At 40.0% G+C, this 24,511-nt stretch overlaps 2 protein-coding genes across 2 annotated transcripts; both read right to left on the minus strand.

The window, feature by feature from the left end:
• Positions 1–939: 939 nt before the first annotated feature.
• Positions 940–1,982, minus strand: LOC104920763 (mesoderm posterior protein 1). Its single transcript, XM_010733127.3, has 2 exons — positions 1,214–1,982; positions 940–1,094 (listed from the first exon to the last, which is right to left on the minus strand). The coding sequence occupies exons 1-2, from the start codon at positions 1,937–1,939 to the stop codon at positions 1,041–1,043; spliced, it is 780 nt and encodes a 259-aa protein (XP_010731429.2). The 5' UTR covers positions 1,940–1,982; the 3' UTR covers positions 940–1,040.
• A 5,728-nt stretch (positions 1,983–7,710) lies between these two features.
• sv2ba (synaptic vesicle glycoprotein 2Ba) lies at positions 7,711–24,279 on the minus strand. The gene is made up of 13 exons (XM_019258374.2): positions 24,150–24,279; positions 19,071–19,824; positions 15,456–15,636; positions 13,438–13,589; positions 12,841–12,974; positions 12,241–12,330; positions 10,846–10,959; positions 10,640–10,728; positions 10,289–10,453; positions 10,046–10,179; positions 9,710–9,910; positions 9,438–9,597; positions 7,711–9,217 (listed from the first exon to the last, which is right to left on the minus strand). The coding sequence occupies exons 2-13, from the start codon at positions 19,546–19,548 to the stop codon at positions 9,034–9,036; spliced, it is 2,082 nt and encodes a 693-aa protein (XP_019113919.1). The 5' UTR covers positions 19,549–19,824; positions 24,150–24,279; the 3' UTR covers positions 7,711–9,033.
• Positions 24,280–24,511: the final 232 nt, after the last annotated feature.

A 24,511-nucleotide genomic window follows, 5' to 3' on the forward strand; every position in this document is an offset into this window, starting at 1 on the left:
CTCTGCTCAGACTACTAATTCCTCACATGCTTTAGACCACAGGGGGAAGTCACTATTATGTTTCTGGAACTTCCAATTGGTAACACTACTTGTTCCCATATTTATGGCATTTACATGACAGCAAAAGATTCACTTAAGGATGCATCATCTGCTGTAGAACAGTTTTAGTGTAGTGTTAATGCTTTCTGGCAAAACAAAACATGAATGTAATAATTACTAAAATACTTTTTTTTGCATCATAGGATCTTTTAATGATGCATATAACATGTTTATTGTTTTATGTCACAACCAATTCCGTTTTATTATGAAGTTTTGACTTAACATGACATCCAGCAGTAACTGAGCAAAGTTATTATTCATTCATCTGGTGTCAGGTATGTTTATGAGATTAAACTTATATTGGAAACTTTGTAGTTGTGAGTATGACATACCAACATTAAATAAAACATAAACCACTACATGTATTTTTCTGCTTCACAATGATAACCACTAAGAACAGTGAGGTTTACCATTAAAAAACATATTATGGAGTGCCAGTGTACCTTTATTACCAGCAGAGGACGCCCTGCAGCTCTGTCCCTGAGCAGCAGCTTCCATCCTGGTTCTTATCTTTCAGTAAATTCACATACACACTGTTCAGGAGTTCACAGGACTACATTTTGTGTCAGTTTGTGGATTTGAACTGGCAACCTTCCTCTAGCATCCCACTTTTACTCAGCTTTCATCCACATTTTTCAAATGAACACACGTAATAATGACATGTCTGAATGGCGAACAGTGATCTTGGGAACAAGGCTTTGAATGATGACAAAACATGAGGCATTTTTAATATTTTTTATTATAAATAGTACAATAAAGACATATAAAAATAATTGTTAGACATATCAATATTTACATGGGACATTTCACAGTACAAAATAAATAAAATGTAGCATAACATATATATTTCAAATAAATTACTTGTTTCACAGTGAGGCAGTAAAAACAGAGAAGTAGTTTGTGTCTGTTGTTGGATGGTGATGGTTTGGCGCTTGGAGTGTTTAACCCCAATACTCTCTGGGAACCAATGGCATGCAGAAGTCTTTGCCACACATCTGCATTTAAAAAAAAGGAAATTTGATTAACACTTTGTACTTTTGTTTCAACATGTGCATGAGTTCTACACATAGAGAGTCACAAATAATAGTAGTAAAAGAAGTAGAAGTTAACATACCTGACAGGAGGGCTGTGTTGCTGGAGGTGACTGCAGGATGGTATCCATGCTCATGTCCCTCTGAGGAACTTCAATGTACTGATCTGCTCCAAAACTACAGCTCCCAGAATGCAGCATGGTGTTCTGGCTGTAACACTGGGTTGAGTACAGACCCTGGTTCAGGGTCTGGTTCTGCAGCTGGGCCTCCTGCCCTCCCATGGAGCTGTGCTGGAAGTAGCTGAGGATGTCAGGAGAGGAGGTGTCACTGGCTGAGGTGTCTCCTTGTTCCCTTCTCTGAAACAGCACCTCCTCGCTGAGGCCTAGCTGGGCCGACAGGTAGGAGATGTAGCGGATGGTGAGGCGGAGGGTCTCTATCTTTGTCAGAGTCTGTCCAGCGGGGGCCACCGAGGGTGGGAGGTAGGACCTGAGATGATGCAGAGCCTTGGTCAAATCTCTCATCCTCAGCTTTTCCTTCTCGCTGGCGCTCTCCCTCTGCTTGCTGCGGATCCTGGTGGCTCGGCCCGTCTTCCGGCCACGACCAGACAGGGAGCAGGAAGAGGATTTGAGGGTCTGAGAATATCCAGTCTTGGCTGCCTTAGGAGTGGACTGTGGCAGCTGCTGGTAGGAAGGAGAGAGACTGGAGTCCATAGAGACAGGGGAGAGGGCTTCTGAAGAAGAGATGCTAGAGAGGTCCGAATCAGAGCACCACTGGTACTGCAGGCCGTAGTTGAGCAGAGAGGTATCCATGTTGTGAGGAGGAACACGGTGATCTTACTGGAGAGACTGGAAAGCTGTGAGTGCTGCTCAGCTCTGTTGCACTGGTTTATATGTCCAGGCCAGACCACAGAGGTGTGAAGTGACACCTCCGCAGATTCTCACAAACCATCACTGTCTAAAGCAGTGAGGCCCCTGAACACACACACACGCAGTACCTCACCCTCTCCACTGTGTCTGGGAAAGTCCAGCTACAGGAGTCGAAGTGTGAATTTTGACTCCTGCTCAAAACAATAAACAGTTTTTGCTTTTTGGGTTTTTTAACCCTGCAGATGCATTCTGCACATGGCTACGGGACAGGGTTTGTTTTGAATCATCAGATTTTTCCCGCATTCACTTTTTAACACTCAAGACGCTGGTCAGAGAACGGGACGATATAATAAGAAAGTGTGAAGAAGCCACACACTGTGACAATAAAACTATGATTTATATGTGGATAGAAGAAGATGCTGTCACACTGAGTTCATACTCTCATTATATTTATTTTAAGCACATGATGATGTTTCAGTATTGTTTCCAAAAAATACACAAAATATACGACAATCATACGACTAAACGAAATTTAGTTTTCAGTTTCAGTTCAGTTTTGTATGTTAACACATGATCAGACATAATTAATTAAAATGGGTTTGATGAGAAGAACAGGTCAGCTCATCATTTTATCTGACAGCTAAAGTTAGATTGAAGGGATGGATTCAGATGGTCTAATGTTAACCTGACGTGCAGTATGTGTCTGCTTCTCTCACATTTTCATCTCTAGAAAGATTTTGTATTTGTGTTGCCAACATGCACACAGTATATACAACATAAAATCACACCATGACGTCTTATCTTGTAGCTGGTTAAGTGTTTCCTTTTCGAATGTCAATTTAGCTAATAACCTCATAGTTTAGAGCTTAGGTTTAGTGTCACTGTCTTGTTCAGTGCAGCACATTTTACCAAGCACAAATATGGCCAGCTGACTGTGTGCTTTGTGTCTGAGAAACATTATTGCATATCGTGTAAACAGGTACAGCACTGACAGCACTGTGGCTAAAAATGTCTACTTTACTGTGTCAATGTCTTAGGAGTCAGGAGATTTCTCCTTATTAAGAGAGCAGAGGTGACGCTGCCCTCCTCTCTTTTACTTCTTCCTCCTCACCTCAATGCAACCTTGAACCTGACATCAGTGTGCTCTGCCCTTCTCTTGATCTCCTCCACTTTATATCCCACCACTTCTCACCAACATGATCATTTTATAGTCGCTGCAACTCACGCGTGAGCTGTGATCTCTGATCTCTGATCTCTAATATTTCTTGCAGATGAAGCTTATTCTACTCCTACTCCTATCCTGTTTGCTTTTGGAGTCCAGTGGAGTCTTACATGGCTAAAATGTAAATGCAGTAAATGTAAATACATTTAATGAAGCATAATGACCTGAATTATCCAGTTAAAGCCGAGGCGTGATTGTTTCACACTGATGAGAACTGATGAGTCTGGAGGCGTCGCTTCACACCTCAGCTGTGAGAACCAGGAATGCTGGAAAACGCTGTCATTGCTAACCTCTCTGTCCCCATCTCGCCCTTCTTTCACCTTCTTTCCCTTTCTCTGTGTAGAAGAGCAGAAAGGTTTGATGTCAACATCAGAGTGATGCATTTTGATACAGAAATAGTGATGCAATTTTCAGAGATTCCACCTTTTGTTGCTTTCAGGATAGTACTAAAACACATTATGATAATTTGACATTGACAGTATTGAACTTCGGTTGGTCAAATTATATTTTGACTTTGAGAGAAAATCAATTCTTCATGTAATATACTGAGATTAACTTTTGTCATTAAGTTGAATGAAGTGTTGAATGTGAAATAAATTAAAATAACTTGTAAACACACTAAAAACTGACTACAATCAGTCACTGCATGCTTTTCACTCTGTTTCCCACATCCAATCCGAGTGCAGGCAGCCAATTTTCTGATCTATGAGGAAATTTGTCTGTGCTGTTATTTATCGTGCTTTATTGTTCTCACCATCTATGTTGTCTAACTTCAAAATCAGTCATAAATCCAATGCCTGTTCAACACAGTTGATTGTTAATTTTTTTCTCTGCTCAGTTTACATGAAACAGCAGCAGTTTGTGACTTTGTAGCTAGATTTTATCGTCCCCTGATGGAGAGCTGGCATCTTGCAGCAGTGCAGATAAATAAATAAAAAACACGATCAGATGAAACATGAAAGTGTCTTTTACTGGTTTTTACCAAGGGTGCTCTTCAACTCCTCTGACCAGAACACTGAAGCTTTGCCATAAATAATTAAAAATGAGCTGAACAGTGAGAGGTAGTGAGGTGTATGAGGTGGATAATAAGGGTGAATCAACTTCAGATAAAACATGTGACACCTTAAACAAACGGTAATGGTAAGATGTGTGCTGTGTCAGGCTGAGGGCAGTGAACTGGGGTTGAACCCGCAGTGCGACCCTGCCAGTCACCCTGACCAAGGTGAGGCTGTGGGAGCCTGGCTTGGAGTTTGGCACCTCTGGGTAGATGCACACCCACAGCAGGCTCTGAGGCTGGGCTGCCTGCCACCTGTCTGGGCCTCCTGAGTCCATCAACCCCACGACGACCTCCGGTGTGCTCACTCTGCTTGGAAGAAAATCAAATTAGACATATCTTCAATGATTCCTGTAGGGACACTGGGTTGTTGCCATGCCAATAGTGAAAGAGCAAAGAAGAAAAGATCAGAGGAAAGAAGCAGAAATGTATCAAGGAAAGTTAAAGGTTACTGAAGGTGTACAATCTTGTCAAAGTAGTGAGTCACAATGGCAAATTGAGTAAATATACAATCTAAAAAATGATTCTATCTAAAAGGCAAATCAATATAAATATAATGAAAATTGAGGAAAATAATGAGACAATTCAGTGTTTCATTTTATCTCTAGCCTTTCCTTATTAGATCGTCTAACAGGATCCCATTTTAGCAGTAACAAAAAGTTGTTGTTCTTACCTCAGGGTGGCTCATCTGGGGTGATTCATCAACTTTAACAAGTAGTTCACTATTTTATAAATTTCGTGAGTGGTTTAGATCAATGCAAGGAAGAAAAAATAGATAATTTAATTCTCTCAAGGGTAGCTGTGTTTTTGTTTTTCATTCAAAGTGAAGTAACTCATATTCTTCTGAAACTGAACTCTGAAAATAGGTTCTGCCACTCCCCCCAATGAGAGTTAATGTGTCCTAAGTGTACTTGGAGTCCTGACGGAGAACATTTTTTAAAAGTCACCATGACTTCTAACCCCTGCTGAAGGGAAAGCTTTCATGGTCTCTGGTTCCTCTAGACTAAAGCATTTTCTCATATTCACAGTAGAGAGGAACAATCTGTTAATGCTGAGGTCAAACTTCAAGACCCCAAGATTTTATAATCAGACTAATTGATACAAAAATGAATAAAGGAGTGGAGAAGCAAGAAAAGGACAAAAAATGTCTCACTTGAATATTTGGTATGTATTAAAATAATGGCCTTCACAATCGAAAGATCTCAATCTGCATCACGAATTTCTCGATTTTGTTTTTCACTGTGGCTGATACCTCAGTGCAGATAGAAGTCTAGCTGATCGTCATAGTAACGCTGGATGAAACTGCCATGGCGTGATCTTCAGTGCGACCCAAACACACAAGAGCAATTGAGGATACCTTTGAGAGCCTTTTGACGGCAACGAAAGAGAGGAACGTCTACACTCAATTGTTCATGTCTGTGACTGTGTCTGTGGTGATGATGCTAGTGACAGTCTCTGACTTATCAGTCTGCAGTCTGCACAAACGAAGATGTCACACACAATTCCACCACAATTCATTGTAAAAGCAATCACACGAGTTGGTGCCTTGTGGTTCCTTACTCTAGAATAGCTCTCTTTTATAGCTATATGATAAAGTCTTATTAATGGAAGAATAAATCTGATGTGGATAATCAACATGACTTACACACTTAATGTTCTTAACACAACTGTGGATCATTATTGCAAAACAAAAAAAAACACGACAAAGTGTTGGCATGATAATGAGGTCTAATGAATAGATATTAAAGTGGAGCAAGTAAACCTCTGATGTAACCTCTGCAGGCACTGAGGTTGGTAAAAGTATTTTTCCTGTTGCCAGAACCTGTGAGTCTTAGTCTGCCTTACATTTATCACAGAGCTGGTCAAAAAAATAGTAAAAATAATAAAATGATAAATAAGTTTGTGTGGTATTGTTAGGCTTGTGAAAGCTTCAATGTATGTGTGTGTGTGTGTGTGTGTGTGTGTGTGTGCGCGTGTGTGCATGTCAGTGAGTGAGGTGGCAGGTGAGGGGGATACATTCTGCACCCTAGGTGTGAAACATAGCTGGAACTGAAGGGGTCAGCCAGAGGTGGGCAGTAAATTTCCTCTAATTGTAAGAGAGTGACATTCACAGAACATAACAAAACAGAACCACTTAACAGAATTAATTTAATTTGTTAAATTGTAACAGCCAGTGAGGCACAGGAAGTGACCAATATTGATAATGTTTATAATGTAAAAACCTTTATCTATAATCAATTTTAATTACATTCATTAGCCAAATCACACTTTAGTCAAACTAAATTATATTGAACCCCATTCTAGAGACAATATGTGTCTTCTGTTCGCTGCCCTCTAGTTTGACATCCAGATAAACCTGGTGGACAAATCAGCAGTGTCTTTCACACCTCAGCCAGAGTAAACACATCATCCTACTACCGGCACTTGCTCACACTTGTGTGCTGCCATGTTTTTACAAACCCTCCTCACTTACCTCCCGACACACAGCTGCCACTGACATGGGAACAGTTATATTCAGCTCCCATTCACCGCTATCACGCCTGAAATTTAACATGTTTCTATAACATGACCCGATTCTAGGAAGTAATCTGAGGTCAAGACTGTTTCAGAGTAAGGAGTAATGACTGGGCAAAACTTATTTAGAATTGACAAAATTATTTCATAATGAATACAGTTACATTTTTTAAATGATTATTTTTAAATCACAGAACAAAACAATCATTTCAAAATTCTAACTCAACATTTTCGACTTTTCCATGGCAAATAATCCAAGTATTCTTTCATTTGAAGGCATCTGTTAAGGTTTCTTTAAAAGAGCAGTATGTAGGATTTAGTGGCTTCTAGCAGTGTGTGGATTGCAACTATGCAAGCGTCAGACAGGCTGCATTTGCAGGAGTGTGCCTCTGTGTTATCTGATTGAACCAAGCAGCAACCGCCATGGCTGCCATATCATACAGCTCCTTGAATAGCCACTTGAAGCTGGCTATGAAACAAGTCAGTCTCCATAGGCCCCTATGTTAAAATGTTAAACTTCACAGCAGAAATAAACATGTTAACAGCCTGGTACAAACAACGGTTTTGGTTTCAACTGTTAAAAATGATAAGCTATGCATAATTAACAGTGTGGACACTTTGATTGACAGGTGGGTGCCTCACAGGTAGCTTGTTTCAGCAACCAGACTTCATTCAGCCTGCCTCAGCTCCACGCTCACGTTTTTTTGGATTAGTCGGGAGCTGCCAAAATAGATGTAGCCAGAGCCACGACAATCTGAGCGGGAACCTATGAATGATGTCACAGATACTACATTAATGTGTTTATATTGTCATTGCTCAGTACTCAACATCTCCACCACTCCAAGTAAATTGTTTTACCTAGGCTAGCTGTTTCCCTATTTTCCAGTCTTTATGCAAACAACTGAAACTCTCATGAAACATTCATAGTTTATAACTTGTTTAATATGTTCATTGCACAGTCTGCATCTATCATTAACCAGGACACTGCATCATAAGCCCTCATCTTTATTCAAGTCATGGAACTACTATTTTACAGCTAATGTACACAGGTCTACAGTATGTACAACAACAAATATAGTTTTAGTAGTCAGACTGTTTCAGTAAATTCACAGACATGTTGATAACAACCACACACACACACACACACACACACACACACACACACACACAGCTCAGTCATGCCAAAAAAAGTAACATGCTCCTTAGAAATCTTGACACATGTTGTCAGAAATGCAGCAGGTTCTGTAAAACAGTTCTTCATCAGAACGTTAAAATGAGAGCATCATATCAAAACACCTAATATCACAGTTTTGTATCATTCTCTTTTTTTAGAAAAAAAAAGACGGGAAAAATAAATGAACAAACAAACAACAATTCCTTACACTTTGTCATGGCAAGATGTGACAGAAAAGATTCTACGTCACCACCATCTACAGAACACAGCGCTACAATTCAGAACCGACACGACGTGTCGGTCGAGGACAAAACGATGAACTGGAGGAAAATCTGGTCGGCTGTTCAGGCTGGATTTCGATCAGCTTGGAAAACAGCTCCTACATTTAATAAAATGGTAAGTCCAGGTTTATGTCTAGAAAGAACAAACCAAGCAACAATATGTGAACTAAAGAAGACTATATACACCACAGGACAGTGCAGAATAAATAAAGACTAGATGAACAAAAGAGGTGTTTTCTCTGAATAACAACACCAGCAGTAATATTGCTGCTGAGCCCTTGGCAGTGGCTACAACAGGGTTCAAATCCAATTCAAGGTACAGCTATAAGTCCTCTCTTTCCTCTTTTTCCAACAGGGAATGAACTCAAAGCACAACATGGTAATATGAACTACATCACCTTTCAAATACAGACACATTTTCATCTCACATTAATCTTTCTTTTACACAAACCTTAAACAAAACAAATGCGGATACACTGTGTGTGTATGTATGTATGAGAGAATAGAGGATGGGCAGTAAACAATAAAAAAGAAATGACAAACTAGTTTTTCACAATTTGACAGAAATGCTGGGCAGCCTGGGGAGCTCACAGAGGAAATATAAAGCAACCACGGGTTCACATAGGCAACCAGACAGGTTTTTAAGATTTTTTTTTATCATATAACTATTAGACATAAACACAGCTAGCACAGCATGGGCTTTCTTCCTTGTCTTTCTATTTCAGTTTAAGCCGATACCTTCCCAAAAAGCTTTCCCCGTAGCTATACTGGAGGCTGCAGGAGTTTGGCTTTTCAAGTGAGGATTTTCTCCCGCGTTTCTGGCAGCTTCAAAGCTACCAGACCTCCACAGACGAGGGCGGAGAAGGCCAGGAAGATGGGGATGATCTTAGTGATGCCAATGAAGGCTGCAAAGATGAAGCTGGCAATGATGGCTGCAAACTTACAGATACCATTCAGGATACCAAATGCTGTCCCTCTGTAGAGTCATGAAGAAAGAGAAAGAGTAGATGCACAGCTTTACATGACTGACTAGCAGATTAAATTAGTTGTGACAATGCAAATCAGTTTGTGAGAATGACTTGAATATAGAAAAACATTTCAAAAGTAGTGTGAGGGGTTTAGTGAATGGTTAATTGCAAAGAACCTTTCAGGTAATGGGTAAAAATGTTTACCAGTGTGATAAAGTAAGACTCTACCTTTTAGAGGAGGGGTAGAGCTCCACAGAAATGACTTGTAGTCCATTCCATGCTGCAACGCTGGCGCCATAAAAGAGACACTGCCAACATATTACAGCTCCTTGACTGAAACTTAGCAGCAAAAGGAAGGTACAGGCAGACGACACCAACATAGAACCACCTAGAAAAAAAAATAGATGATGACAGACTAAAATAGATTCATCAAAATCCACACAAAAACATCTATCCAGGGTTACTGTACTACCATGTTTAGATGTTCTTCCTGATCTCACCTATTATTCTGATTCTTCCTATCTTGTCCATGAACAACGCTGAGATGATGTTGCCAGGCAACACAGCCAAACTGCCCAGGAAGCTGACCATGTAGATGACAATGTCGTTCTCCTCCTGAAAGTTGAGATGGCAGCCTTTCTTTGGATGGAGGAAGGTGGTATTCTCCATTTGACAGTTTTTGAACTTTTCCTCCCAGAGGTCTGCAGAGAACAGAGGTGTGTGAAAGGAAATGGTGCTAACAGTGTTTGCTTTGTATTTTACGGTAGGCTGCAAGCAGTTTTCTCTTCATGATGCTGGAGAATAAACATATTGCAAAGTGTAAATATGCATGATACCTGTGTTGTAGAAGACAGTGTTTTTGATGGTGCAATTTTCAAAGAAGGTGTTGGTTGACTTGACGTCCTCAAAGTAGCAGTTTTCAAATAGAGAATTCTCAAACTTCACAGACTTAATCTCAATTTCTGCAAACCTAAATGAAAGGAAAGAAATCTCATTAAGCAGTGGTATAAACAAATTGTGAATTGTGATTTAAAAGATCCTAAGTATAATATAAATATATATATACTGTAGAATCTTACTTGTCATGGATGTACTCTCCCTCGCGATGGATCTGGTTGACGAGAGAGAAGTTGAAGTGGAAACGTTCGACCCGTTCTCGGTGGAAAATTCTGACCTTGGACTCATACTCCTCATACTGCATGTATTTGATCATATCAGGGAACCACACTCCCAGGCCGTGATAACTGAAACACACAGAAACATATAAACCTGAGCACATTCAAATAAAATGATCTACATAGCTACATAGTAGAACGACATTCAAATAAAATGATCTACATAGCTACATAGTAGAACGTTTTTAGGGATCATTTGAATGAAAAACTACAAGCAGAGATATAAGTGTATGCTACTAGGATGTTTTTGCCTACCTGAAGGCCAAGCAGAACCAGACAACAACCAGGAAGAGGCCTTGCAGTCTGAGTTCTGGAGCTGATAGGGACATTATGTTGGCCATCACCTGAAAAACAAACAGACATTAAGGAAAGACGTGTAAGATCTGCGCCACTTTTTAACACATTTAGTTTAATTTTCTATTCTGTACATTTATTCTATTTTAGTCTAGTGATCTGCAGACCTGCTGCAGCATGGTCATGTGTCTGACGGTCCAACGCTGGAAGACAGTTCCAGTGTCACTCTGGATCTCTATGAACTCGTCCTCCTGAGTTTGTGGAGTCTTAATGTTGGTCACCTTCACAAAGAGAGAGTTCGGACATAAATACAAAAACTTCAATTTAACAGACATTCAGAAAACATGATTTAATTTAAGAGTTACAACAGGATATAATAAACATTTTATTCAAACACATGCTTTGTTTGACTCCAGACCTACATCAGGACCTGTGCTTTACAGGTGTTACTATTAACAATAATGATTATTCATTATATTCGATAAACTGTGTGTCTTATAAACCATGAAAGTGAAAAACAGTGAGTCGGCATAAACAATAACCTGAAACTGAAGCACCTACATGGAACTGAGCCATTGTTACTTTTTATTATTTACCCCTGTGTTTGTCTAGTGTAATGAGTTCCACCTGTTAAATAAAAGTCTAGTGAAATAGCTTTGTAAAATGTGCCATTTGTAACATTTATAACATGGAATTCATGTTATGTTATTATATTATTATCCACTGTGTATTAAAGCTTTTCTAATACATTTTAACTTGCCACAGTATGAAAATAACATTAATGATAGCTACACACTGTTCCAGTACAGAAAGCAGGGTTAGGACGGATTACTTTGAAATGTGTTTCCTCACAAATTGCATTACATTTTTTAATAACTGGTAACATAATCCCTTGGATTACAAAAAAATAATAATATGATAAAATCAAGCATTAACAAATATTGAACTTTATACATAAATAAATAAATAAATAAATAAATAAAAGAATATTTCCAGTGCATATAAAATTTATTTTGCATATTTGACATTTGCAAATTAAATCAAATTACCTTTATTAACTTTATTTAAGAAACCCTGTATGTCAGACCAGAGCAAACAGAGCACTGATTTCCATAAAAAAATAAATAAAGGAAAAGTAATCAAGAGATCTTTGTCAATGTAACAACAATCTAATTAGACATTTTTAAAAATACAATCTGGGCTGATTATAGTTTTTTTTGTAATCTGGTTACCTACACCTGATTATGTAATCTGTTACTACCCAACCCTGCCAGTAATCCAGCATGCACAGCAGCAGCACCTGGAACCCCCGAACGCATCACAGTCATCGTTAATGATATTAATTACACCTGTGCGTTTCCTGCTAGGACATGTCCTGTGAAAGAAAGTCCTACTGTGCATGCCGGCTCGCTGTCATGTCTTACATGGAACATTGCAATCATTTGTTATTTATGACAGCCGATGTACCAGCCTAATTTGTTTTGTTAATGGACTGCTAAATTAGATAATTGGTGGTGAGTAATCGAGCAAAACAGCAGTGTTGTCGAAAAATAAAGGCTTACAGTGAAAACTCTCTCCGGCTCCCCCTTAGCCTTCCAGTTGGTGTCGTGAACTTGTCGCAGGATCATCCATGCCTCATCATGTCGGGCACTCTGAAAAAGAAAACACATACATCTAAACTTATCTATGAATGTCAACGTAACCAACTTTTCGAGATTGTTTTGTGAAACCCACTCACGGTTTATGGCACGTTTATTTCTCACACACACATTGTAGCCAGATGCACTTGACTAACAATGTTCCCATGAGGTCTCTTGCCTCTTATCAGATGGGGAAATGTGTGATAATTTGGGGGTGTGTGATATGAACATGTTGGAGCAGCCCTGCTGTAGCATACAAATACAATACCACATGTGGTTAAATGTCTTGACAATGTCCTGGATGAGAAACAGGGGTGGGTGGTGTTCTGGTGGCGCCTTAGCAGTCTTTCGTTACCTTTGCACAGCAGTGGGATGTTGCTCTGGTGGCTGATGACTCAACATTTTTAACCAATCACATCTTGATGTTTAATACTGTACACTGGCATACAGAAAATGATATTTTTGTGATTATTCTTAATTGATCCTATAGTAGTAATACAGATATATTTTTGTTTCACAGACCTCCAGGAGGAAACGAGGGCTCTCCGGCATAAAGACGACTCCGACAAGGGCAGCCAGCGCAGGGAAGAGACACACGAAAATAAATAATCTCCAGCTGTGGATCTGGAATTCTGAGCCAATGGCGAAGCCCCAGCCTGGAAGACCATTGATTAAAGAACATGTTATTTCTAGCATGACTTAAAGTCCAAATCATTTACCATAGTGCAACAAAACCCACCTTTATTGTCATCTTTTTGTGTATTCAAAATGTATTATATGAAGTAGTTTTGTCATTGTCATTTGCAGTTGAAACATCACATAGGGTTAGGGTAAATAATTATACACAAACAACTATGCTGTTTATTTTGGACTCCCACTGAATTCTTGTCCTGATTTTACATATTTACATTTGCACAAAGAGGATGTAAGAAATCAATGTGGCCACATCCTGTTGTTCATGCAGACTGAGAAGAAACAAAGTCCCACATGTCCCAACAATCAAATGCCCCTACAGTGAATTGAAATTCAATAAAAGTAAATAAACAGCATGTTTGTGAGCTTTCATCTCTGTGTATGTGTGTGTGTGTGGTTATGTTAATCTGTGTGTGTATGTGTTACCATAGTGAGGGATGATCCCCCAGGCGGTGAAGGAGGCATACAAGCCTCCCAGCATCCAAAACATGCAGAGCCAGCTCAGATGTTCTCCACGTTTATCCATCTGCAGGAACTCAGTGAAGTAGGTGTACACTATTGGGATGGAGCCGCCAATTCTGGGGGAGGAATTGCAAAACATCATGTGTGGATTTACAGGTTTATTTGCCTTGCTGTCCTTTATTGGCTAATGTTAGTGACTTAGGATTGTTATTCCGACTTTAGTGTCTTACTTGAAGTGTCTTATTCTAAAAGGCTGGTCCACCATAATGAGGCAAATACATGTTCTCACTTACTACTCATATCTTGCTATGCAAATTTGGTTTAATTTGTCCAGAGACATCTGTGTCTGCCCCCACAACAAAACACATTGGAATTAAATTTGTAGCGCTCAAAACATTTAAGTAAAATTATATAAAAAAGAAAATGAAATACTTTTTTTCTCTCTCTCTCTGCACACTTTTAAAAAAAACAACAACTGTGGAACAATTGAATCTTCAGCCAAAGTTCAGTCAAAAGACTGTTGCATGCTAGTTTAGGCGTGTAGTTTCTTTCCATCTTTCTATCTTTCTTTCCATCCTGCCATTAACTTCTCCTATTCACACTACTGTTATTATCTGGGGGCTGTCGATTGTGATACTGGTGAGCTGGTCACATCTGTCTAATAGGACAGTAGCACACCTGCATTATTAGACAGACAGAAGGACTATCATCTTCCTGCTGTCTTTTTAAATATGATTCTCTCTCTATGTCTACAATACATCCATGCTGCTGTTATGATCACCCCTCCACCTCCCCATCTCTGCCCAGTCTTTGTAGATTCATCATCATTTCATCATCCTCAGCAGAGTCATCAGCCACCACCACCACCAGTGTCTGGACTCTGTGTATTGTACTCCATGGATTTATCTATCTGCTGCTCTGGTGCCGACGGCCCTCAATCACAAATATCTGCCCGTAGAGTCTAAGCGCCAAACGCTTGTCAGATTTAATCATCACATATCATCTGTTCTAATAAACAATTATCTTTACTTCATCCACTTGTCTCCCCAGACTGAAATAACCATATACGCATTACATGAAGGACAGCAAAACTCTCACCTGTATAGTATGTTTAAAACCGAGACAGTCATTGACATTTTAGGAGCTGTCTCCGTTTTTTATTGTTATGACAAATGTTCTTGTACGGGGGTGTGAAGCCTGCCCGATTTTGTAAAGCCAGCATAACGGGTATAGTTTTTCTGCAGATGTGAGTGTTAATGACTAACATGGGGCTCATTATTGCAGTGAATCAGCAACAGCTGAACATTTTATTTTAGTGACCTTGCCTTGTGTTTTTTTTTTTTTGGGGGGGGGGGGGGGGGGGGCTTAGCAAAAAGCCCAGACATCAATATTGCAGGTCTGGGTACACTCAGGCTGCAATCATTATCAAAAGAAATGTGTCTTTGAAAGCTCCAAAATCAATCTGTGCACAGCACCAAGGTGCTGACGACAGCAGGGAGTCAGCAATAAAAGTCAAATTAAAAACAAGCAAAGACACTGTTCACTTGTTTTAATTGGTATAATAAAGAAATGCTCTGTTGAAGTAAATAAACACAAATGTCCTTGTGTGCTGCAGGAAATGTAAATGTGTTATATTGATGAGGAATATCAACTAACAAGTGAGTGGACTGGTTCTCTTCATTCATGTCCTCTCTGAACCTCAGGCTGTTCCTTAAGGTCCATAGTTTGTTTAAATGGAAGTGCTACCTATTAACTGTCTAACTTAAATGTCAGACATCTTATTTTGGAACTAATATGTGCGAATACAAATACAGGGACGTGCTTTTCCCCTCTAAATGTTACAGTCACACTTGCTTCCACTAAAAGCATTGTTTATGAAAAAAGGTCAGTCATTATAAAAGCCTGTCGAGTTGTCTTTTGTTCAAGTGACGCAAATGCAACTGTGAACATGAATGTAAATGGAAAATCTGAATGTTTCTCACCCAAAGCCGGAGCAGAACCTGAAGAAGAGGAAGAAGCCATAGCTCTGAGCGAAGCAGGACAGGAAGGAGAAGACCAGGTCGATGGTGAGGACGTATATCAGACACCTTCTCCTCCCCATCTTATCACACAGACCACCCCACACCAAGGCCCCCACCATCATGGCTACATACACCAGCAGACCTGTAAACACACACACAAACCCAAACCCTATTTAGAGACATTTGAGCTTACATGTTACATGCACACTGATGAAACACACAGTGCGGGCTCTACAGATGCACAACTTTGCATACAAATATAATACACACACATATCACTGAAAGGAAGAACTAACAAGTAGCTGTGTAATTAAAATGAAGGCCAGGAATCTCCACAAGGGGGCTCCCTTTACCCTCGTATGAACACAGAGGGATAGAGAAGTCAGCATACTTTGTATTATAATTCAATGTGATGCATCCTTACCTGATCAACATATCCAAATATTCATAAAGACTTATATCTAGATAGAACCGCTTCAGAAAAATAAGGCAAAGGTCATAATGACTTTGAGGCATCAAAGGGTGGTATATATATATTTTAAGACATTTTAGCTGCAGATTCTCACTTTGAGTCACAGCAGTCTGATGCCTATCCCAGTATGGTCTGAAGCAGGAGGTCTATTCTGCCATTTTGTTTTGTTGTAAGGCAGCAGCCCTTAACAGTGACCAACTATGCTGCCCAGTACTGCAGCAAGGAGATAATAATGATTATGTGCTTCCTTTTTTTTTATCTCTTGGGAGAGTAATATGCTCTCCCCTGCTGTCTGCTCCAACACTCTAACCTGCAACACCTTTTCCTTTCCAGCATGTTGTATAAACCTTTGGACCCATACCTCCTGTCTGCTTTGTGTTTTTACTACACACAGCCCTAATTACAGTGGGACTAAGCAGCTTAACAGCACGTGGAGCCATAGTGTGCATCTTCCCTGTGGATTACTAGACTATCCAAATGCTGCTGCGCTCCACACGCCAAGCTGCACACGCATAACTCATTCAACAAGAGACTCCTCGGGGGGCACCAGGAGACAAGGAGTCAAGGCTAACATGTCACCTAAAATCATTGCTAAGTTGTTGCTTAAGGCCAAGTGTGTGCTTTGGATGTGTACAGTGCATGGATAGGTTGACAAGAAGGCCTTGTGATTAGAAAGCCTGTCCTTAGGTGAAGGGCCAGTAGAACTGTAGAGCAGGTGTAATCTAATAAAACATATACTATGTACTGTCTAAAGAAATATAAGAAACAGAATCAGTTAAACAACAGGGAGAATATAACATGAGGTTTATGAATACTGAACAATAGAAAAACTCCTGCAGAGTTTTTCCAAAATGGTGTGATAGCAGTGTGAAGCCTTGAGGTAACAATCTGCTTCACTTTCCTATTATGTCAGTTTTGCTATTTTCTTAAACACGTTCTAAACATCACTGATTAAAGCCAGTAGATTAAAGTTGTTACAGCTGCTGGCCAGGAGCCCAAGCACCAGATGTTCATAAGTTCAGGCCGAGCCTAGTTATAACATAAGGGTTTACCAAGTGGAAATTTTACACATCAATAAATTACAACAGGCTGCACTGCACAAACTAGTTCTTACGTAGTACTTTTGATATTCATAATGGTACATAACTTGCATAGTTAACTGAACTAAGTGACAAAACGATTGTTAACTTGCTAACATGACATGTCAGTTAAACTAATGGGATATGGTCAACACATCTGACCTCTGTCACTTGATCAAATGTCTGTTTGATGACGTAAATTGTAAAGATAATATGTCAATATATCTCAAATTACGAAATCTGAAGCCTATAACATTCAAATCAGATAGCGTTGGTTACGTTAGCATGGTCAGATATTACATAACTTTGGAATACGTAAATCAGCATGCATCCTAAAACTGTCATTTCTTTGCTCATTGTAAAGTTCCAGCCTGGGATACTAAAGAGGACAGACTCTTTTGGTATTCAAGAAGTAAATTTTACAGTTTGGCTGTAGTGAATAGAAGCCCTAAAGATAATTTGCACGAGCAGTGAAGCTGTCACTGCTACAACAACAGCTGATCAAAAGGAAAAAGACATCACAGGACTGGATATCTTGTTTGACTGAGATTTAAAACCTGCCATTCCAGCATTGTGTCTCCCACTATAACCCCCTTATATCTACGCTCCATAAATTTAACAATAATAGTAGCATTAAAGGTAAATGCACCAACCACCATCATCTGTCTTGTATCCAAGACAAAGGTAAAGATTAAACACATTTGTGTTCCCGTGAGTCTGGTGAACAGAGCATGGGTGTGAATCAGATAGGATCATTCTGCAGATCTACTTCATGTTCTCAGCCGATGATCAGTGCTCCCCTCCCGCTCTGCACAGACGCTGTGATTTCATTTTCGCCAGGCCTTCCTCCTGCTACCGCAGCCTGTCAGAGGCCTGAAGCGTATCTGACAGCTCTGCACTGGGCGCTGCAGGCCGCCAGGCTCTCTGACTGCTGCAACATGCTCCATATTAGCCTGGGAACACACACTGAATACAATCACCACCGGGTTCCTCATCAATCTCTCGCAATGCCTCATCCCAGGGGCCCGTTGTTAAGATGAAATGAGCGATGTGCAATCTGCTACATCGCCTGGCTACACGCGAGGCCTGGGAAATAAGGTGAGGGGCTTTAATTTGCAGTTTAGTTGTCTGCACAGAAAGTGAGGAACAGACGTTTTCAAGGTACATTTCCCAGTAAGTTGGATCTATGCTGCATACTGATCAGTACCTTTTTTTGCCGTGTTTACTGTTGTGGTACAATATTTGGGAACAAGTGAAGCTAGCAGGCAACTTAAATAAAGGAAACACCATCCTCAACAGAATATTGAAAGGAGAGGCTTATTTCTCTGTTTGGTATCTAACATAATTAAACAATTATCATGTTGTGTGGCATCCCTCAAGTCAACTTCCTGATGCTTGTCGTACAAATGCCAAGGCACACCATTCGCAGTGGACCCATACTCGTATATTACACACAATGTTGGCTATGGTTGTAATTTTTGCATCTGCCTAGAAACATCCAAGCCTTTTCCCTTAATTCGTACCAGCGGCTGGGGGATATTTCTGTCTGATGCAGCGGTCTGCAACCATGTGTCATCAAGAGCCAAACATATGCAGAGTTTCGCTTCAGCCAAGCACAACAGAAGATCATTTCACTGATGAGTTCCTCCTCTCTGGGTAAAGATTGGAACTCTTGGAATGACTCCAATAATTGTAATTAACTCGTCTTAGATCTCCAAAGGCTGTATTTTGCTGTTTCACTTTTTAGCTAGCTGCATGAGAGATGACTTGTGTGCTGGCATTGCCGGTCTGTTGGCTTGTCCTTTGGATAGATTGCATGAAATGTTGTACAATGAGGGTGAATTCCGACTTTGATAATCACCTGGCATGAGGTTGAAATTTGTGTCTTCAAGTGAAATGCCTGACGTCAATGGGCTAATGCAAACAGTTAGCTCACAGAAACAGAGTAGGCTGAAATTAAGCGTTTTATATATCATATACAGAACAGATATTGTTTTCCACCTTCCCTCCCTTTCTGTCACTTACCCAACAATCCTTTGTCGGAGTTGGATATGCACATGTCCTTCTCAGCACTGGGCAGGACGAAGCCCACCACAAAGCCGTCCACACCGTCAGCCATTAGTGCCAAGCCCAGCACGATGAACAGCATCCACTGGAAGCGTCCATGGCCGCAGTCCTCCATGATGCTCTCGTACTGCTCTGGCAGATTTTCCTCCTCCTCTTGCTGTTGACCAGCCAGACGGGCTTTCCTCCTGGCCTCCAACCGGGCTGCACGTCGCGCCTCCTTGATCTCATCAGGGTGGGGGATGCCCTGGTACTCCCCCTCATACATCTGCTCATCATCATCTGCACCCTCGGTGGCATCGCTTGCAGCATCCTCTTCCTGTGGAGGGTAGTCCGTCTGGTAAGGGTAGCCATCCTGACCTCCTCCATCCTGGGTATAGGTATACTCTCCACCCTCTGTCACTTGCTGGTTCACATTGTTGTGGTAGGGGTCATCCATGGTTCCTACTTGGTGTTTGCGGAGCAGGACTGACTTTGCCTTGTAGCCGTCGTACTCTGAGGAAGCTCAAGTTGTCAGTTATAATGGCATAATCCTCCCAGGGAGCTGTGAGTGGCTCTGCGTTGCTTCAATCTCCTGGATTCCAGGTGTCAAAAGGAAACTGCAGGTAGTATGTGGCTCAATCTTCAGAAGACTTTCTGTCTCAAATTTAAGGCCTCAGTGGGTGTGTTGAAAGACTATTTCCTTCCTTGATTCGCACCGTGCTGCATGCTGAACCTAAAACGTAAGGCACACAACACATCACAAAGAGTCTGTCAGCATAACAGCAAAGAAGAATGCACTTGTAGAGCAGATATATTGCTATGCAACAGTCCCCTTTGGGACAGCTTGTGCCAAGTCAGGTCACAATTACAGTCTTCACAACATTATTATAAAAACATAAAGGGCACATCGCGACCTTTGACCCTCAACCAAGGACAAAGTCCTAATAAACTTTGAGAAAATCGGAGAGTCTATAATCTGCCTAAAATATATCATGCACTTTTAGAGTTCCTCACTCCCACAGTTTAATATCAGTTTTGTCTAGCTTTTTCTTACTTTCCGACTTTATGTCGGTTTAATCAATTTTATGTCTTTTATTACTATTTGAAAATGACTTGCAGTCATAAATACACGCAGGTTCTTATTCTAGTCAGAAATGAAAAGAGTCATTAGGCAGGAAAGAGCAGTTCAGGACTGCCAGTCTCGCTTGGAGACTGCATGTCCTTCCACAGAACCAGATAATCTCATCGTCTCCCCGCTCAAATGCTCTGACGCCATTTTGATCCATCACATAAGCACTGCTGCAAAGATGACATATTCAGATCTGTCTTGATTTTTATAGCCGACAGAGGCACCAGCAGGAAGATATTAACAAATTACATTGCGTTTTTAGGAATTTTGCTTTCGCTTTGATTGTCACATGCGTTACTGATGTGATTAAGGACTTGCACACTGGAGTCAGGGACATATTCTTATGAAATCAAGCAATTGTTTGCTGGTCACAGAGGCTGGATCCTCTGTGATTTTGAGACAACAAATGATGATGTATTATACATAGAAACGTGTTGTGACAGACAACGAAGCTGCGCAGCTGAATCTCATAGTCACACTGTTAAACTGTAAAATAACACAAATCCTGATTTAACCTTCATGTGACCAATCTGATCTGACTGTATGCTCAGAGATGCTTTTTACTTCTCTTTGCTGCTATTGCTTTGCATTCATACTGGGAGGTTCACAGGACAAGTGCCTTGCTTAAGACCCCTCACATGCACCCTGACAATACTACTTTTAAATTATTACCTTTAAAGTATGTAGGATTTAGTTGCAATCAGCAACATTACACTACACTGCAGTCCTGTTGTCTCACCCTGTCTTTATAGGGTGAAGGAGAAACTGTGGTGGCTGTGAAACATGATCCTAATTAGAGCCAGTGTTTAGTTTGGGTTGTTTTGGGCTACTGTAGAAACATGGCAGTTCAACATGGTGGACTCCTGTGGTGTCTGTAGATATAAAAGGCTCATTCTAAGGTAACAAAAACTCAACAATTCTTATATTTAGGTGATTACATACTATTAAAAACATAATTATGCATATTATATTCAATTTCTGCCATATTCTGTAAATAGGGCCCCCTAAATCTGATACAATGGTTCTTTAAAGAGTTTTAAAGATAACCATAAAGTCATTCAACTGACAGTAATGTCAGTTACACAGTAACATAACATAACATAACATAACATAACATAACATAACATAACATTAGCCACCATAAACTACTGACCATACCAAGTAAGAATGTATCAGCAAACCCCCCAAATGTTGATGACAAACATTGTTTTTTTTATAAATTAAGAATTCAAGTTTTCATCTAATCAAAGGATATGGCAGTGTGGAGTATGGAGTGTGTTGCATTTAAAATCTATATCTCAACAAAAAGATTAAAATGAGTTGCTTTATAACATCAAACAGGAAGAGTTTAACGTTTTAGTCTTTAAACAAATAAAAGGTTGATCTGAAACACTGTCCTTACAGTAAAAAGCAACAATATTTGTGGGAAATGTAATTGTGTAAATGTAAATGTGTAACTATAAGCACCAGCGTTAATATTGGCACCAGTGGTGTGTGAACTCTTAGTTTGAATTTTAAATTAGAACAATTTGATGGAAACAAAAAGGCTGATTGAAGTCTCATTTGATGTAGTATCATTGTTAAATAATCTCCAAAACACACTTTGTAAGTGGTTACATTTTACCTGTCAAGGACATGTTATGTAATAATGTTCATTCACAAATATTATGTTCTTCAAAGGGTATTACATCCACAAACAACTGTAGCCTTATCATCCGACAAGTGGACGGTTGGCTTGGTTTAGGTTGATCTGTTCCGGTTTGGATCCAGAATGACGAACACTGTAATTTAATCCAGATTAAGACTGCAGATTTTTTTTTTTGCCCTTGATGCCTCACATTATTGTTTCATCACAAAAGTCATAGAAGGTGGCTGATAGCAGTGGTGGATTATGGAGTTTGGAGTAAAACACACCTGATGTGTAGTTTTAAAATGTGTGAATTATTCAGCTTTGTTTCCAGGAGTAATGAGCAAAATTTCAAGTACCATGATGTACATTTTCTTTCCTTCAGTAATGTGAATAATACATTAACAACAGGAGAGAAAGTGAGAGAGTGTATGCTCAGTCTGGTTCAGGGAAGCAGCGCTGCTTTCATCATCCTGCCGCAGCGCCTTTGCTCACACAGCTGGTGCTTACATAACAGGCTGCCTGCACTCACCCTTTCTCCCTCTGTCTCCCTCCCTCTCCCTCACTTCTAACTTATTGATCTGTGTTTGTGTTTATCAATGTATGAACTTGATCCTTCTCACCACCAACGCACACACACTCCAACTCCGATGTCAAATCGGCATTTATGCCTGTGCAGAGTTTGAATAGCTCATGATATGCCTCCCTGAAAACGTCCCTAGTGTTGAAAAGTCAAAGAGACCCTTTTGAATCACAAAAATTCAATGTGAGTCTGCGGTTTAACAGGAAGCGGAGAGGTCGCAGCGTAATTTACAAAAAGCTATCTCAATTTCACAAGTGACCTTTTACCGCTCGGATCATTTATTAGTTGGAATGAGCCAAACTCTGTCGTCTTTACTTCATCAGTTTCTGTAGCTTGTTCTACAGAGAGCATGGAACCATAGACACTCGTGGAGTTGCATATTAATGTGGGTGGTAACAGATTTTGGAGGAATAGCTGCACACACACATACATAGTGAATACAACAGTAGTGTTGCTCTAGGGCCAACAGTTAAAGACTTTTTTTTCCAGATATGAATTCCCTTTGACTCAGCTTAGTATAACCAAAATATTCCACTGCTGGTCACAGAGCAGCTTCATGTGCCTTGCTCTGCCTTCCTTGCTCAAGGGCATCCTATCAATAGTTACTGAGAGTTGGGGAAGTGTTCATTTATTCATATATTTGCACATCCAGAGACTTGGTGTAGGCTCTAATTATATTTAGGAAGTATAGAAATGGAAAAGAATCATTAATCAACTCTACAGCTCAGCTTTTTGAAGAATATTTTGAATATTATGCATTAATTTAATTCGCACTGGTTAAGAGAACTTAACAATTGAGTTTGTGCATGTACAGCTTTGTTTTCGTTTTCTTTTCTTTTGTATATTTCTTGTCTTTTCTCTTTTTTTTTGGCTTTTACATGTTTACATTTTTCTTTTCAAAAACATATTGTTTTTATCAGACCTCCTAGGGTGACTTAACCACACCTGCACAGTTTTTACTATTTGTTTCTCTCTCAATCTGCTCCCATTGCAGTCTCATTTCAGTCTTCTCTACTAAACCCGGAACGCAACCAAGACAAATGATTGAAAGAAAAAGGTCTCACTACAACTATAGCTGTTCTGATCCTGACGACTGATTTGCTTTATCATTGCATATGTACATGGGGGAAATAATACAGTGTTTGCATTGTTTTGTCTTGATAAGAACATGCTTTTCTCAGACTACTATATCTACTTCATGTCTTGTATCTGTTGGTGGAATAACTCAAATGTCAGAACAGTGAGCTCATTTTAGTCTTAGCTCTTCTGTGACCTCTAGGTCACAGAAGAGCTAAGGACAAAGGACAGTCCTCCATTATTTCTGGGGATGACCTGTCTGCTAACCTGTCACATACATTTATTAGCAACATATTTCTGAGTAAAATACTGTCACTAGGTCAGTTACAGAGCAAGAGTTGCCATTCTGGGACTTTTCATACCAATACATGCTATAAATGCTATATTCAATAGATCCTGATAAGAGAATTGATAGAGTCTCCTACATGTACATGTATGTTCAATGAATCTAAATATATCATTTAGATATATGCATGGTAATACAGTCTGATGTTGTTGCAACAAAACACAAAAAATAATTGCACCAGAGGTATATTTCCAATCTGTATTATTTTTCACTTTCTCGCTCATTTGTCTGAGAAAAACAACAAATGAAATCGCACAAAGCTGCAAATATTTAAAGAAAATAAAAAGTTTTCTTACCAGAGTTGGCATTCCTTTAATATAAAAATTATTTCTGAACACAAATTTAAAAAATTGCTAAAGTCCAAGTAGCATTTTCACATGTCCAAAGCCTACATGTCAGTTTATCCAAAGGCCGTGCTGCAGCCAAGGCTGAGGGATTAGGATCCAACCTCACGACCCCCCCCCAACACACACACACCACCACCACCACCACCCCGCCCTCACCAGGGCTCATCCCTACCGGAAACTCCCTGCAACTACCATCTCCACCCCGCCCCCTGCGCCTCTGGGACCCAATGGTACAGTCCTGTAAATAGCAACAAGCTCTACTGATAGTGGCAGCAAACTCTGGATACACTCTAACTCACTGTAATTTTTGC

This window comes from Larimichthys crocea, chromosome VIII, assembly GCF_000972845.2.
Source record: "Larimichthys crocea isolate SSNF chromosome VIII, L_crocea_2.0, whole genome shotgun sequence".
NCBI lineage: Eukaryota > Metazoa > Chordata > Actinopteri > Sciaenidae > Larimichthys > Larimichthys crocea.

Excerpts from the sequence above, each read along its gene's own strand:
- LOC104920763 (XM_010733127.3), bottom strand. The coding sequence starts at position 1,939 with ATGGATACCTCTCTGCTCAACTACGGCCTGCAGTACCAGTGGTGCTCT. Across the intron at positions 1,095-1,213 it reads CAACACAGCCCTCCTGTCAG|ATGTGTGGCAAAGACTTCTG; the intron begins GTATGTTAACTT and ends TTTTAAATGCAG.
- sv2ba (XM_019258374.2), bottom strand. The coding sequence starts at position 19,548 with ATGGATGACCCCTACCACAACAATGTGAACCAGCAAGTGACAGAGGGT. Across the intron at positions 10,960-12,240 it reads AGCCGGAGAGAGTTTTCACT|GTGACCAACATTAAGACTCC; the intron begins GTAAGCCTTTAT and ends CTCTTTGTGAAG. Across the intron at positions 9,218-9,437 it reads CTCTACCCCTCCTCTAAAAG|AGGGACAGCATTTGGTATCC; the intron begins GTAGAGTCTTAC and ends ATGACTCTACAG.